The 15,349-nt window shown below is 44.2% G+C and overlaps 2 protein-coding genes across 2 annotated transcripts in view; one reads left to right on the forward strand and one right to left on the reverse strand.

Annotated features, from left to right (window-relative positions):
* The window catches only part of KAT6A (lysine acetyltransferase 6A), a 38,315-nt gene extending 36,720 nt beyond the window's left edge, over window positions 1–1,595 (reverse strand). Inside the window, exon 1 of the mRNA XM_014259580.2 lies at window positions 1,497–1,595. The gene's annotated coding sequence lies outside the window, so the exon portion shown is untranslated. The remainder of the gene's footprint in view (window positions 1–1,496) is intronic.
* A 3,836-nt stretch (window positions 1,596–5,431) lies between these two features.
* AP3M2 (adaptor related protein complex 3 subunit mu 2) lies at window positions 5,432–13,115 on the forward strand. The gene is made up of 8 exons (XM_005530787.3): window positions 5,432–5,778; window positions 7,055–7,226; window positions 7,719–7,856; window positions 8,383–8,468; window positions 9,015–9,148; window positions 9,965–10,172; window positions 10,906–11,050; window positions 11,489–13,115. The coding sequence occupies exons 1-8, from the start codon at window positions 5,506–5,508 to the stop codon at window positions 11,587–11,589; spliced, it is 1,257 nt and encodes a 418-aa protein (XP_005530844.1). The 5' UTR covers window positions 5,432–5,505; the 3' UTR covers window positions 11,590–13,115.
* Window positions 13,116–15,349: the final 2,234 nt, after the last annotated feature.

The following is a 15,349-nucleotide window of genomic DNA, read 5'->3' on the forward strand; positions in this document are numbered from 1 at the left end:
CAGGTCTCTTAATTTTTACACATGGAAGACACTGCCTGAAACTTCAACAGAAAATAACCAAGACTCTTGAGCAAACAGCAAGAAACTTTCAGTGCGCTTTCAGAAGTGTAATCATGGGTTTCCCTTCTGTGAAGAAAGGCTCTGACAGTTGTTCCATAAAGGAAAAAAGTGAAGATAAACAGCTGGAGATTGTAATCAAATGCTCTACTTTTAGAGGCCATCGAAAAAAGAATACAATGCAATTTTCAGTATTGATGAGGCCCACTGAAAACACCTGAGGACAAAGTAACGGGTGACCATACACAGCGTAAAAGGAATATTTATGACACTGCTAATTAACGATGCTGGTGAAAGAGTATGAGGCTCTAATTCAGAGCCCTTAGTTTGTTATCCTTAAAATAGCTTTTTCTAGGTGTGATAACTGTCTGTTGTTCTGAAATTCTACTTCAGGAGGAGTACACTAGTACATTAACCAAGAAGGATCTGTAAAGTGTTTATCACAAAAAATAACGATTTTCTACAAGGGAAGTTTGAGACAAGAGCTAAGTCGACAACACAGTTATCATGTCCTGCTTTCTAGTAAATAATGAAGAATTTATCAATACTCAGAACACATTTGCATACAGACATTAGACTCAATAGCAGAGCTCCACACGGCCAGTACTGGAAAGATTCTGAATGACTGCTTAAACCAGAAAGGATGCAGTGCTTGCCTAGAGCTCTTTTATCCTGCGAACAACAGATGTAAAGGGAAACATGGCCCTCGACACCTGCTCTCCTCGTAAAGTAGAGATGCGCTCCCGCGGTTCCCCTGCCCGCCTGGATCCCGAGGCCCGAAGGATTCCGTCCCCCCTCCCCAGCCGAGCTCCGTGCACAGGGCGTTATGCAACCAGGCCGGGGACACCGGGACAGTCCCAGCGCCGGTGGGTCACTCGCTCCCTCACTCGCTCTCTGCGTGACAAGCGACCCCTGCACCTGCTACCGTTCATCCCCATCCCTACGCGGCTCGGTCCCGCACACGGCGCCCCAAGGAGCGCACTACCCCAGCACAGAGGCTCGTCGGGAAAAGCAGGGCGCAGGCCGCAACCGCGGCAGACAACCGGGCCCCACGCAACTCTCCGTCCTCCCGGATACGGGCAGCGCAGCCCGGTCAGCTCCTCGCACTGGTACGGCTGGGCCCGCGCCCGCCTCAGCCGCGCTCTCTCGCGCCAGACACTGAACGAAGTTCAGCTCGCCGACCCCCGGCCGCTCTACTCGCCTCACCCGTGCTGTGCAGCGACCGCCACCTCCCCGAGGCGCGGGCCTAGCGAGCACCACGGGAGCGGACGGCGGGGCCGGGCCTGGCGCAGAGCGGCGGCGGGGCCGGAACAGGCCGCGAGCCTGGAGCGCCCAAGAGGCCTTCTCCTTCCCCAGGCCAAGGAGCTCGCCAACCGCCTGTGCCCGACTTCCTCGGCATCAACCACCCGAGCCGGTGCGGCTCCGCCAGCGTTACTTACCGAGGCCCGCGAGCGCCGGGACCCGGGAGGTGAAGGCCGGACGGCAGCGAAGCCCGAAACTGACACGGCGGCCATCTTGGGCCCGGCGCGCTGCGGCGGGGGGCGGGGGGAGTGAGGTGGAACAGCCAGCGGGGGGGGGGGGGTGGCGAGGTGACGGAACAGCGCGGCGGGACGCAGACGGCCGCCGGGGGGCGCTGTGGAGCCGCAGCTGCGGCTCCACCGCGGGCGGGGGCGGCAGGGACGCGCTTGGAGCCGCCGGGCTCGGCCGGGCGCGCGCTGGCGATAGATACCCATACCATGAAAAGAAGGAAATTCCTCTCTTAGGCTTAGTTAAGCTTGCCCTTAAAACCGCGACTCTAGGCTTTTTCCGAAGTGATGTGCAGTGCTGGAACAACGATAACATTTACCTCTGAGAACGGGTACTCTGCCTGTGCCACTTGATATGTGCGCGAATAAGGGCTAGTCTCTCCTTGGCCATCTTTGCCAGGTAATTTCTGTAACTTTCTGACGTATTTTACTATGTAGAGTAGTGAATAATACACTGTCAAAACATTCGCTGTTCCACATGACAGTACCTTGGGAGCTCTCTAGGTACTTCTGGCTGCGCAGAGCCGGCTGTTCTCGCAGATATCAGCAGGGGCCCGTTTAAGAGGTCCAGCCTTGGCTTGCTCATACCACAGGTTCTCCTCGGCTCTGCAGAGGTACAGCGTTCCACTGGCATGTGGTGAACCTTGGCAGACGTGAGCAAGGAGCAGACTCAAATTTAAGAGCATTCTCTCTCAGGTTATATTTAATTGAAAGAGTCTCATTTTGTTATGTGTTCTGTGTCGCTTTGTGCTGCATGCATCACCTTTTGTAACCTCTGGCTCAGCTTACTAGTTGTTTACACATCATAGACTTTTTCACCATTGCCTTAAAGTACAACTGTGGCATAAAGTTTCTTGTGAGCTTCTGTTTCAAGAAAAGAAAAAAATCTTAAGAAATGTTCTAGAGACAGAGCTGCTAAAACAAACATGTTTTCTGAATGGCTTTGTTTAGTGTCTTAAGGTGAGAAATTTCTCTTTTGAGCAAGAGGAATTACTTTGATGTTTTAACAGTAAGTTTTTCCAAGTGTAATTTTCCCAGTGAGTTGTTTATTAGTTTAAGCAAATGGAGTTTGCAGTACAGAACAGTGAAGTCTAATTGTGTTCCTACAACATGTCGGTCTGTAGACTACTCTGTTTCAACTAAACTAAAAAAGGTCAACTAAAAAATGGCCTGTTTTCATCAACTCTGTCTTGTATTTTCACAGCACAGGCTAACAGTTAAATCATCAGAATTCCTGCATATGGCAGTCTACAGACGGTAAGGAATTGTTTTATTGTAAAGACAGTGATGTTTTGACAGCACCATTTTGTAGCACTGCTCTTTGACCGTGCATAGTTTTCTCTTGAGGTTCACATAATGAAAGTAAAGTACCCTTCAATTGAGCAGTTTTCAGGCTGTCCATAAGTTAACCAGCAAAATTAAATTCTGTTCTGGCAGCATATTCTGTCATGTTTCCCTTTAATTTCCAGTTTCTATAAGCTCCCGAACCGTTGTGCAGACTGTCAGAACAAAGCATGGTCTAATGGTTTGGAAGCAGCTAGGCTTCCCTCAACAACCTTTTCCACTGGTGTGCAGAAATAGTAAGTTACGATATGGATGCTTTTGTATCAGCACCAGTGTTCTTGATGGCTAAGAAAGCTGAAGCAACTGTAGGAAATATAGGAAAGTGACAATATAATAAACTGGATAAAATGAAATTTTTATAATGGGTACAGGTAGTCAGAGGGAAATGGCAGGATTTAAATAATGTAATACAATGTCAAAACTTAACTGCATTTCAGGAGACAATAAAGAAATGCTTTTATTGAAAAGACATAGCCATGTCTGTTGATTTTAAAGTCCAGGTTAAAAACAGAACCATTTTGTGTTTGATGGAGAACCAACTGTATAAATGTTTTATGTTGCCAGTTTAACTATGTTCTGCTGCTTTCTGTCTGTGATACCTATATGACTCCCAATAATACAACCTCCTCATAGACTGATATGATAATCTTTACCGTGCCTTTGTGTTAAAAACAGATTATATTAAAATAATAATTACTGTAAATATAGAAGTGATTAATTAGTTAATTAAATGACAAATGGATGCCTCTGTTGCTCTTAAAGCTGTGATTCATCACTGTAATTTAAATTAGACATTTAAAAATGTTATTTGTTGTTTAAAAAATGCATTTGATACAAAAAATGACCATAAAAGAGAAATTAATATATAGGTCATTTCTCCTTCATTATTGTACTGCTAAAGCAAAAAGCTCATGTAGCCCGTGTAGAATTACCTAATGCTTTAAATAAGGATGTATGCATACATTAGTATTGAAAAGTAGTGTCAGAATAAGTGAACTGACCTGTGCCCCATTTTTGGGAACAGCTACGATGAATCAATAGAAATAAAAGGAATGACAGGTTTGTCTTTACAAACAAGCTATGGGTCTGCTGATAAGATGAAACTATCACTGAAAGGTAACAGAAACAATGGGATAGATTCCACTGAAAGATGAAAGAGACAGTGGGGAAACACCATAGAATTCCACAAGGGTTAAGAATTAAGAAGGGGATTATGCATTGGGGAGGGGGGAGGTATCCCAGGTATCAGGCGTTCCAGGAAGTCTGTACCTCTCAAGTACCTCAGCCTATGGGGAAAGAGAGAAAGGGATATGCGGCTGGGAATTAGGATAAAAAGGAGGCTGCGCCCTCCAAAAATTTGAGAGACCCCAGGGGAACGCCCCATGGCCTCTCCCTTTATTCGAATAAAGTAAAATGACTCCTCTGTCTCCTTTTTGGACATAAACTTCTGGTGTTTGTGGATTAATTTTCCTGACAATACCAGCTCAGAAACTGGGCCTTTGTTTGTGCTCTGATACAGCTTGTCACAGCTTCCAGACTTGGGGATACCACTACTTTAAAAAGATTTTCCCACAATCCCAGTTGGATGTGAAATCTCAGACCCGTCTCTCAGTGCTGGTGCAACAGTCCGACCTTTCTCCCATGAAAGAAAGGCTGTGTGCTCAGACAGCTTATTTAATGGGATACAAAGGACTGCTTTTCCATTGTTTTTGTATATTCCCAGCAGAGTACTAGGAAAATTGTTTGTCACAGCACGTTTTACTCAGAAGTCCAGGGATCTACTATATGAACATGAAACACTAGTTCTAATTATGCAAAGGAATAATTTGCTAGAGAATTTACGTAAATTCGGCATGATAATTGTTTTCACACCAGCTGGATGTTTTCTGGGGTGTTGCTCCGTGGTTGAACGAACCAGCAAGATAATTAAGTGAAAAACGTTCCCCTAGCTGCTCCTCCCTGCAAAAAAACGGGTTATTTCCTGATTTCATGGACTATGCTTAGGTTCCCCTCTAGAAAAGGAACCCTTAAACGCCGGTTAGGAGCAGGCGGGGTAGCTGCGCCGCGAGCGCACCCCGCCAAACGAGGAGGAACGTGCAGCGGCCTCTACGTGGGACATCCCCGGGTCGCGACGGTGCCGCCTAGCGGGGGCACCCCGCGTAGCTCCGGGCCTGAGGACCCCTCGCCGCTCCCTGCCTTGTCAGGTGTGTAACGGGGGGCGGGACAGAGACGTGGAACACTGGGACATGTGGTGCGTGGGGCTCTGCCGGGCGCGATCCCGAACCGGCCAGGATCCCCGTCCGGCCGCTGCCGGGATAGTTACGAAGCGTGAGTGCGCCGCCTCACCGGGCGCGGGTGTGGGCGCGTCGGCCAATCGCAGCGCTCGCTGCGGAGCCCCGTCCCGAGCGGTGGGAGCGCGTTTGTCCGCGCGCCGGGAGCGCTGTTTGCGGCAGCCATGCTACCCGCGCGAGGGGCGGGGCCAGCGGGGGAAGCGCGGGAGGAGCTTTCGGGGGGCGGGGCCTGTGTGGAGAGCACTTTCGGGGGTTTCGCTCCGGCACGGCCCGGCGCTGCTGCAGCCATGATCCACAGCCTGTTCCTGATCAACGCCTCGGGGGACATCTTCCTGGAGAAGCACTGGAAGAGCGTCGTCAGCCGCTCCGTCTGTGACTACTTCTTTGAGGCACAGGAACGGGCCTCGGAGGCGGAGAATGTGCCGCCGGTGATCCCCACGCCTCACCACTACCTCCTTAGCGTTTACCGCCATAAGATCTTCTTCGTGGCCGTCATCCAGAGTGAGGTGCCGCCGCTCTTCGTCATCGAGTTCCTGCACCGTGTCGTGGACACGTTCCAGGTATGGCCGAGGGGCGTGGGCCCCGGTGGCTGGAGCGAGGGAGCCTCGGCACGGCCGCGCTGCGGGGGAGAACGGGCGGGGGGCGCAAAGAGACCCTCTCCTTTTCAGCTGTTATTTTTGTTTCCTGATACGTAATTTTCATCCTGCGTTTGTGAGGATGTAGACAGGGCTTGCCGTAGTCGAGAATTTCCTGCGGAGGATTACTATGGATTCGGTATCTACCTGTGCTCACAGGATGAACCTTTCAGCAAATCAGTATTTCTGTTCTGCAGCCTCACCCGCTCTGGGAACTGTAAGCTAAGACCAAGCTGTCCTTGATCTCACAAGGAGCTTTTGCAGTTCATAGCCACGTGCTTTAACGAACAACCTGCCTGTGCATTTACATCTAGTGATGCTTCTTGGAAGCTTCCTAAAGCAGCGAGTTTCAGGAATTGCCCCAGAGTAGCTGTATTCCCTGTGTACTATGGTTGACACATCTTCTGATCAGTTTAGGAAAACGGTAAAGATGTCTGTCTTCTGCCTGCCAACAAAAGGATTGTGTTGTCTGGATTTGAAATGTCTTGTGACCAGCATCTTGCCAGCGTACAGGAAATGTGTGTGCTTGGCCAAACAAGTAATATGAGAGCTTTTGCTTCCAATATGTCAGAACCTGACTGTATTCTGAGTTATGTTTCTCTGACTTTAGAGAGTGGATTGGCTGTTCAGACCAGCAGTGAATCGGGTCAGACCCTTAGGTCTTGTTTTTTATGAGGGTATGAGGCGTGAATGTGTTGTCACTGGCTTAGATGTATATTAAAATCTGATATGTCTGGAAAATAGTGTTTGTAATGCAGAACTAGGATTCCTCTACTGTCAGAGTATATGTATACTCATTCTTCATGCAAAATGTCTGGATCTCTTTAATCGCCGTAAGTTAACTAGAAGCTCGGGTTTGTGTTTGTGCATGTGCACTTGCTCTCTCCATAAAGATGCTTGAAGTCCACATAGAATAAGACAGAAAGTAAATTAAATGTTCAGCTTTAAAAATTGCTAAATTAGTTGGGACTGCTGATGCAGGAATTTGCCACCTCACTGGAGCAGTGGCCACGGTGTGCTCAGAGTTGTACATGTCTGTGGGACTGGTGTGTTTGATGTGCTTGTAGTAATACAGGGAGTTTCAGTGGGTTTTTTGCCTCCAAGAAGAGGCTCGAGTTCATCCTGTGTGGGAGAGTACTGGACTGAATGATCACTAAGACTCTCTTTCAGAGATTGTTGAGTAATTCTTTCTTTTGCACAGGATTATTTTGGTGTCTGTTCAGAGGTAATAATCAAGGACAATGTTGTGGTGGTTTATGAGGTGCTGGAGGAGATGCTGGACAATGGCTTTCCATTGGCAACAGAGTCTAATATTCTTAAGGAACTGATAAAGCCTCCTACTATTCTGCGAACAGTCGTCAACACCATCACAGGTACAGGGAAACAAGAAGATAAACAGGGGAGTCCAGGTGGTAATATTCTTGCATAAGTAAACTAGGACATGGGTGAAGAAAAATTGTGGTGTTTCATACCATTCATGCAGTACAGGTGTATTTAGGGAGTCATGTGTTAGTGCTTTGCTTTGTGGTTCCTTCCAATTTCAACACCAGCTGCACTTTGGTTTTGCATTTGGTTTTGGTCTGATTTGGGGTTTTTGAACCTAAAAAAGCCAGGTTACATTTTCAGTTACAGACGTGACATGACTACCAGGATGAGTTGGTTTGCTGTGAGTTTACACATCCCCATGTGTTAACACCTTCCCATGCATTACTGTAGTATGAGTACAGGGAGTCAGGAAGAATAATTGCTCTCCTACAAAGAAACAAGTTCTCAGGGATTAATTACAATTAAGCTCTATAAGGCCAAGGATTTGTTCTGCAGCATTGCCTAACTACCGTGGTTGTTGATTCCCTTTCTTTTTCCAGGAAGCACTAATGTGGGTGACCAGCTTCCCACTGGACAGCTCTCTGTGGTGCCTTGGAGACGTACTGGTGTAAAATATACCAACAATGAGGCCTATTTTGATGTGATTGAGGAGATAGATGCAATCATTGACAAATCGGGTATGGAAGTTGCTCCTGGTTAAGAATAGGATAACTTGTCCTGATAGTGCATGAAGAGAGGTTTTGAAATAGGTGCACCTTCATCCAAATGTGGGAAGCTCTGTTCCTATTTTTACTCTGGAATGTTACTAACTTATATGTGCTATTCAGTCAAAAATTTTACAGAGGCACCAAGATTGTCACTAGTCTTTGTTATTGAGGTCTCATAAGCAATTCTATATTGGGAAAATAGAGGATGAGTAAAAATTGTGCATAGCACTTTCTTGTTGTGCTTCTTAGTCATGTTAGAATTAGGAGCTGTTGTCATTGGCCATTAAAATGGACATTGCTGGTGTCCCTGGTTCTTAACTGAATGAATCTTCTAGAGGAGTCATTGTGAATGATACAGATGTTGAGCAGGCAACATAATGAGCCACAGCATTTCATTAAGAAAATAGATTTCCTTCCTCTTCACTTACAGTTTTTCCACTTTGGGATTTTTTTGATCAGCTTCACATAACCACCTCTGTTTACTTTATTGTTACAGGTTCCACGATTACTGCTGAAATACAAGGAGTGATTGATGCTTGTGTCAAGCTGACTGGGATGCCAGACCTTACCCTCTCCTTTATGGTAAATCTCAAGGACGTATCTTTACTTAAATATTTTGAAAGGGGTTTCCCACCCCTGCTGCTAAGATTGCAGCCTTGTGATGATGGACCAGTACATCAGAATCTGGGTATGCCAGATGAAAAGAGAAAGAAATGACAATGGGAACTCATCAGGAACTTCAGCAACTTAGAGTCTAAAAGAGCTTTTTCAGACTATTTGCTTAAGAGCCCAAGTAATGTGTGCTGTGACTAAGTTTTTGAGATACAGGAGTGCTTTAAGCAGATATTCTGAAGGGCCACCTCTTTTATGTGTATGCACCAATGCAACTATGTGACATGACTGAGTTTTCTAAAACAGGATTAAAAATATCCTAAAAAAGGATAGAGGTTATTGAGTACTGCTTTCACAAGGATATAACAGCGTCAGACATGTCTGAATGTATACACCTTCAACTGGTCAAGAGCGTGTCAAATGGCAGGCCCTTCATGGACAGAGGATTGCTAAGAAAAGGAGGTCATTTTAAATTGTACTGCCTTCACAAACCTTGAGACTTTCTTTTTGTTTCAGAACCCTCGGTTATTGGATGATGTCAGCTTTCACCCATGTGTGCGTTTTAAGCGCTGGGAATCAGAGAGAATACTCTCCTTCATTCCACCTGATGGAAATTTCCGCTTGCTGTCCTACCATGTCAGTGCTCAGAAGTAGGTGATGACTCTGGTGCTGTGAATTATGAAATTTGGATCCTTCTGGCTAGGAAGAGGATAAAAGTAGGAACTTTTAAAGATGAGGTGGCATATTGAGCCAAGTGAAGTAGAAGTGCATGGTGACTTGCATTTTTTCTTTTTTTGAATTACATGTTTTCTCCTTGTTTGGGCAGTGATTCTGTAATTTCTTTCTGGCCAGCCAGCATTTTTCAAAGACTACTAGCAGATAAACTAGATAGGGAAAGAATTAGACAGTGTAGAGTAATCAAGCTGTTGATTTCATGTGTTTATAAAAACCTTTTAAAATAAAACAAGATAGTTTGGTGCTCCTGTTAGGTTTTTGACATCTCTCTTAATGGAGCCACAAGTTCTTGCCCACGTTTACACTTTTTTCTGGAAGCAGCTTGCCAAGTAATATTTACTCGGGGTTACAGCTGCTAAAGAAATTTTGCTAGACCTTTGTCAGATTTATCTCTAGTAGATGAAAAGGAGTGGCAAATGCAACCAAAAGCACAAACGTGAAGTTCAAGTGCTGCTGCATTGCCAGGACCCACTTGCCAGCCTGGTTGTGACATTGCTTGAGCAAAACATTTCTCATGTTTTGCTCAAGCCTCCTGTTTTATTTGAGGTAGTTCCTTGTTCTGATAAAACAGGATACAGCAAGCTTGACTACAAAAAGTGTAATTAAGACTTTAGAATGGAATCCTGACTTTGCTCCTAACTCAAATAAATGGGTGTAGGATTTCCTTCTCTTTTAAGCAAATATGAGGGCAAGAGAATGACAAGGACTTTCTGTTTGTGTCTTTATTCTAGCCTTGTGGCAATTCCTGTCTACGTTAAGCATAACATCAGTTTTCGTGATGGCAGCTCACTGGGACGGTTTGAGATCACAGTGGGGCCAAAGCAGACTATGGGGAAGACTGTAGAGGGAGTGATGGTCACTAGCCAGATGCCAAAAAGTGTCTTAAATATGACCCTTACACCCTCCCAGGGAACACATGTCTTTGATCCGGTTACAAAGGTAAGACGAAAGACAGAAATTAGATGGTTTTGTTTTGTTTTGTTTTTTTTTTTTAAATCTTTCTTACCAATCAGAAAATGAAGCCAGCCTGGTCATGCTTACATTAACACTTCCATGAATACTGCTTTGCTGAAGGCAGCATGTTGGGGTGAGATCTTTTTCTGAACAACTGCATACTAGGAGTTTTCTTAATCCCCAGAACAAATACCTTGGTGTCTGAGTGGATTGTAATTCTAGCTACTTGGTGAGTAAAGAAAATCCAAGGACTGGCTTTGTATGATGGGCCATCAGTCTGCTGGATGGCTTACAAACATCTGCATATCTAGTTGTCATGCTCAGTGCTGCATGTTGGGTTTTTTGCAAACACTGAGGGTTGGTTAATGGTTTTGATTTGGCTTGGGATGTTCTGGTTTTGTTGTTTGAACCTGAGGAGTTAACTTTTTTTTTTCCTTCTTACAAACTTTAATCTGAGGGGCTTACCCATGTGGCCTTTAGCACAAGTAGTGGAAATAAAATTCATAGTAGTCTTTTGGGGAGCCTCATGGAAAAGAGAGGGAGAACAAAGGTTCTGAGGTGTCTGCTCCTTAATCTGGTGTCTGGCCAATATGAAAGGTAAGATACTAAGAAAAAGACATTTTTCATAGAGAAATATTAACAGCTGTCATTGGAAGGGGACACTTCTTTAGAGGGTGCAGCATTTGAGTTTCACTGGTGCATTTTCTGCTCCTTAAAGTTACTGTCATGGGATGTTGGGAAAATAAACCCCCAGAAACTGCCAAGTCTGAAAGGGAGCGTGAGCCTGCAAGCTGGGACATCGAAACCAGATGAAAATCCCACCATTAACCTGCAGTTTAAAATTCAGCAGCTGGCTATATCTGGTAAGTGACTTTGAGGTAAAGAAGTGGAATGTTCTCTGCTGTGCCAGTGCTCATTCTGTATGTAGCTGAAGTAACTTCACAAACCTTCATGCTCTGAAGTACATTCTACCAGAAACACCTTCTTCAAGGAAAAAGTTGTCTGCTTTGACTACATATCTATGGATTTGTTCTTGCTGGTGGTCTGTGAAACAATTTACCTGCATTTCCTTACATTTTGTGCTTACAGACCTATGAAGAAATTTAGGGTATGGATGTGTTTGTAAAGAATGATTCTAACAATTAGCAGTTGTCAGCTTTTCTCAGTTCTGTCTGCTGCTTGCTAAAACTTTCCCTGTGCTTTCTGCACCACTAGTATGATCTTCTGTCCCTTTATGCCAAAGGCCTGTTAGCTTTGTTTGTGGCAGCAGTCAGTCTTATGCTGTGTTTGTTTGCCTCTAGGACTGAAGGTGAATCGCCTGGACATGTATGGGGAGAAGTACAAGCCATTCAAGGGGATAAAATACATGACTAAGGCTGGCAAGTTCCAAGTCCGAACCTAGAGGCTCCTGGTAGCGAGGAAGAGCACTTTTCCTGTTTCCCCTGTCCCTTGGCTGATGGATCCCATCCATCTGTTTAGGGTTGCTTCCTTGTCTGTAGTAGCATAAACAGGAGAGCCAGTGCTCAGAGTGCTGGAAAACAGGGAAAAGTAAGGTTGACCTGATACCACCTCATCTCTACCTGAGTCTGAAGTATTTGGAACAATAGCAGATGGGAGAGTTGCTCAGGTCCCTTATGATTAGTGAGTCAGCTATATAAGCTTGTATCACCATCATTTTGCTGTCTTAGAGGAAATTCTAGGGATTTATGGCCTTTTGTAGCTCCTCTTCATGTATTTTGTTTTTTATCCCTTTTTAGATGTACTAAGTTGAATTTCCACAAACTTCAGTATGACGATCCAGCAGCTGCCTTCTTGGATCACTGGCTGTTAGGGTAGAAAACATCTATGTAGTTGTGAAGAACTGTGTAGTTCTTTCCAGCAGGGAGAATATCTAGCTGTTCTGCTTCAAAAGGTCTGGAAGAAGTGGTAGATTGTTCCACCCAGGATGGGAAGTTGAGAAGCCTGAGATTGGGAATGTTGCCACAAAGGGAGGAAGTACATTGTTTCTCTAGATATTTCATAAGACATCCTGGTCATCAAGGGTCTTGAGTCTGAATACAGACTTAAAATACATTCAGATCTTGTAACTGATGGGCAGTGGTATCTCCATGTAATTCTGCTTCTCTTATTCATCAGTGTTTGAAGGTAGAAATTGTCCTAGGTTATTTGGGGAATCAGAAGAGACAGACAGAGAAACTTTGGTGGAGAGAGCACTGATGGAATTAGAAGCTGTGGCTACGTGAAGATAACCACTGTCCTAGTAACTTGTTGGAACCTCTTTTTGCCTCTCCTTGCCTATTGCAAATGAAGGTGATACTACTGTTTTCCTGCTCATTGATGTCTTTCTTTGAGATAATTGTGACCTGGTACTATTTTAGTGTTCCTCCTGTCCTACCTCATTTCAGTTCCTGTACCAGTCAGGTGCTGTGCAGATGATTCAAACCTACACCAGATTTTTCACTGGGATCATCTCTTCCTCAAAAACTGTTGTTATATCTGCCCATTCTATCCTGTAGTACATCCGTCTGTACAGCAAAAATAGGAAATGAGAGTCACCTGCACTGTTCATATTGTCTGTAACAGGCTCTTTGGCCACTACATGCCAATGTGTTTTCTCTTGGTAGCAGAACTTGCACCTAATCTGCTGTACACGTGACCACACACGTAAGGCTGTGGAGTCCAGCATGTACAGTTCATGCTTTGTGAACAGAACAAGGTGACTCTAGACAAAGGGTGGCATTCGATCCGCCTTGCATGTGGTGGATGCTTGCAGTGGATGAGTGGCATCTTGCTTGGATTGCAAGTTCCGGTGCAGCTGAAGAATTCCATAGCAGGTGGCATTCTGCTGAGGTGACATTACTGCTAAGCATGTTCAGTGCAAACAAAACCTTCAACAAGAGCATCAATAAAATTAAATTTTACATGTCATCTGTGTCATTTCAGAGTGGTTTTACAAGTTGAAATAAAGTTGCTATTTGAGGAGGAAGGTAAATTATGCCAATTGGATTGTGTATAATGGGTGCCGTAGGGAGATAAATGTCTTTATGCAGTTGGCATTGTAAACCTGGGACTAAGTTGCTGTCTGATAAACTAAAATTAATTGCTTTCTTGGTAATTTTTCTTAGTGTTTCCCAAAAGAAGTGCTGAGCATTTCCTAGAACCTCAAGTGGAAACACCCTTAGGAATGCAGCTGAACCATTTTTGTTTACTGGGTTGGGTAGCATGCTAAGGGCAGTGCTTTGATCATGAAGACAAATACCTCATCACCTTCCTGCTCCTCAAATATCGATACTGCTTTTTGGCTTTGTAGCTTTGATTTTTTAAAGGGTCTTTTATTTACTGCTGAAGTGATTCATGTTACTCGAGATACTGGAAGATTTCTTATACATATAAGGGCATCAGGCCCTTATGACATACCAGTCTGAGATGGTTGCAAGTTCCTATGAAAGATGAAGCAGGGCAGAAAGGGGAAATGGGGAACATCAATGACACAAATTGGACATAAGAAGGACTTCTGGGGGTAAATATGAGGTGTAGCTGTGTACTTCAGTTACAAAAGATGCTGATGTTGATTGGGGTTCTGAAACAACTTGAGTATGACATTATATCAGCTGCAAAGTCAGAGGAAAGCAAGCAGACAGATGGCAGTTGTTATTCTTAGACCTTGTCTCAAGATGGTGCTACTGTGTGCTAGAAGAGGACAAGTAGGGATAAAAACTGTGTAAGTGGAAAAGTTGATGTAAAGACAGAAACGATCTCAGGGATTTTTTTTTATTAGGGAGGGATGTAATGGGTAAAGAAACCAGAAAAAGGCAGTTGAATGCACTGAGCTAGGTGGCAGCAACTTCTGAGAAATGAAAGTTAAAGTAACGCTGGAGAATACTAGATGCTAGCTATTGGACAAGGATTTGGTAAATCTCCCAGATTAAGGGAGAAAATGAAGGATAAAGAAGCATTTGTAAAACTTTGGGGTTGATTCTGGGCCATTCTTTTAGTCAGCTACATAGAAGATGTCTCAAAAGATAGACCAGGATGAAAGGAATGAACAAGTGCAGATGTGGCAGGTAGGGCTTATCCAGCATTCTTTGTCAACTTGGATATTTAATGTAATGGTATTTTCCAAGAATTGGTAATAACTGTGAGGTAAAACTTTTCTCTGCAGCTTACGTTTTTGTAGGTTCTATTTTTCTAAAAGAGATTGTGTCAGGTGTGGTTCAGTTACATTCTATTGGTGGCTGTTAGATCACATTGAGCTCAAATATTGTATTTAGTAGACTCTTTGAATTTCAAAACAAAAGTTGCCTTACTGAGGACTCTAACTTGCATTAGTCTGTGAAATAGTTTAGACTGTTCTACAGGCTGCAGGTATTTGGCAGGCTTGGAATGCCAGTACAGTGAGGCACAAGAGCTCATGGAAGTGGGCCCAGGGGAAATGAAGGGAAATTAATTTGTATTTTTCTCAAGGTTGATAACAAAATAAAACTAGCAACAGCAACAAAAAAAAAAAAAAACCACACCAAAAACCTAAACTGTGACTCTTCATTAAAAAACATATTTTCTCCTTCTACTGACTGGAATATGAAACTTGTTGCTGAAGCTAACTGGACTGTGACCACTGTTCCTCCGAGGCCATTAGAGAAGATCTCTTTGAGGTCAGTTTCTAAGCCAGTAGCCAGAAACTCACCATTTGTAAAGTTGCCATTTACAAAACAACTTTGAGAAAGTAATGGTCATCTTACCAAATCTCTTCTATACCTACTTAGATTGTTTATCTGAGTAGTTGTGCTAGGGGGTTATCAGAGAGCTCCTTAAAAACTGTTAAACATTTTGAGTTTCAACAATGTGTTCAATTTCCCATATACAACAGGTTAGTTTTCTAGCTACTGATTGATGCTAAAACTAAATTCCTTATGTACCCTCAGTACAATGTTTTCCTTTTGTTAAAAGGTAGTTACACCTGTTTTTGCTTTACAAAACAATGAGACAAAAGAGAAGCTCTCAGAGAGGCTTCACTCTTAGGATGTGCATAGGTGGCATTTAGTGTCATGTGGCAGCAGCAGTGCAAGGAAGTAATGCTGATTACTGAGATTCTTGTTCATGATGACTCGGTTGTACCTGTCGTGTCTTCTGTTAAAGGACAAAGGCAGCCTTGTGATACCTGA

Source organism: Pseudopodoces humilis, chromosome 30 (genome assembly GCF_049639895.1).
Source record: "Pseudopodoces humilis isolate 2021_Gansu_Grassland_sample_001 chromosome 30, ASM4963989v1, whole genome shotgun sequence".
NCBI lineage: Eukaryota > Metazoa > Chordata > Aves > Passeriformes > Paridae > Pseudopodoces > Pseudopodoces humilis.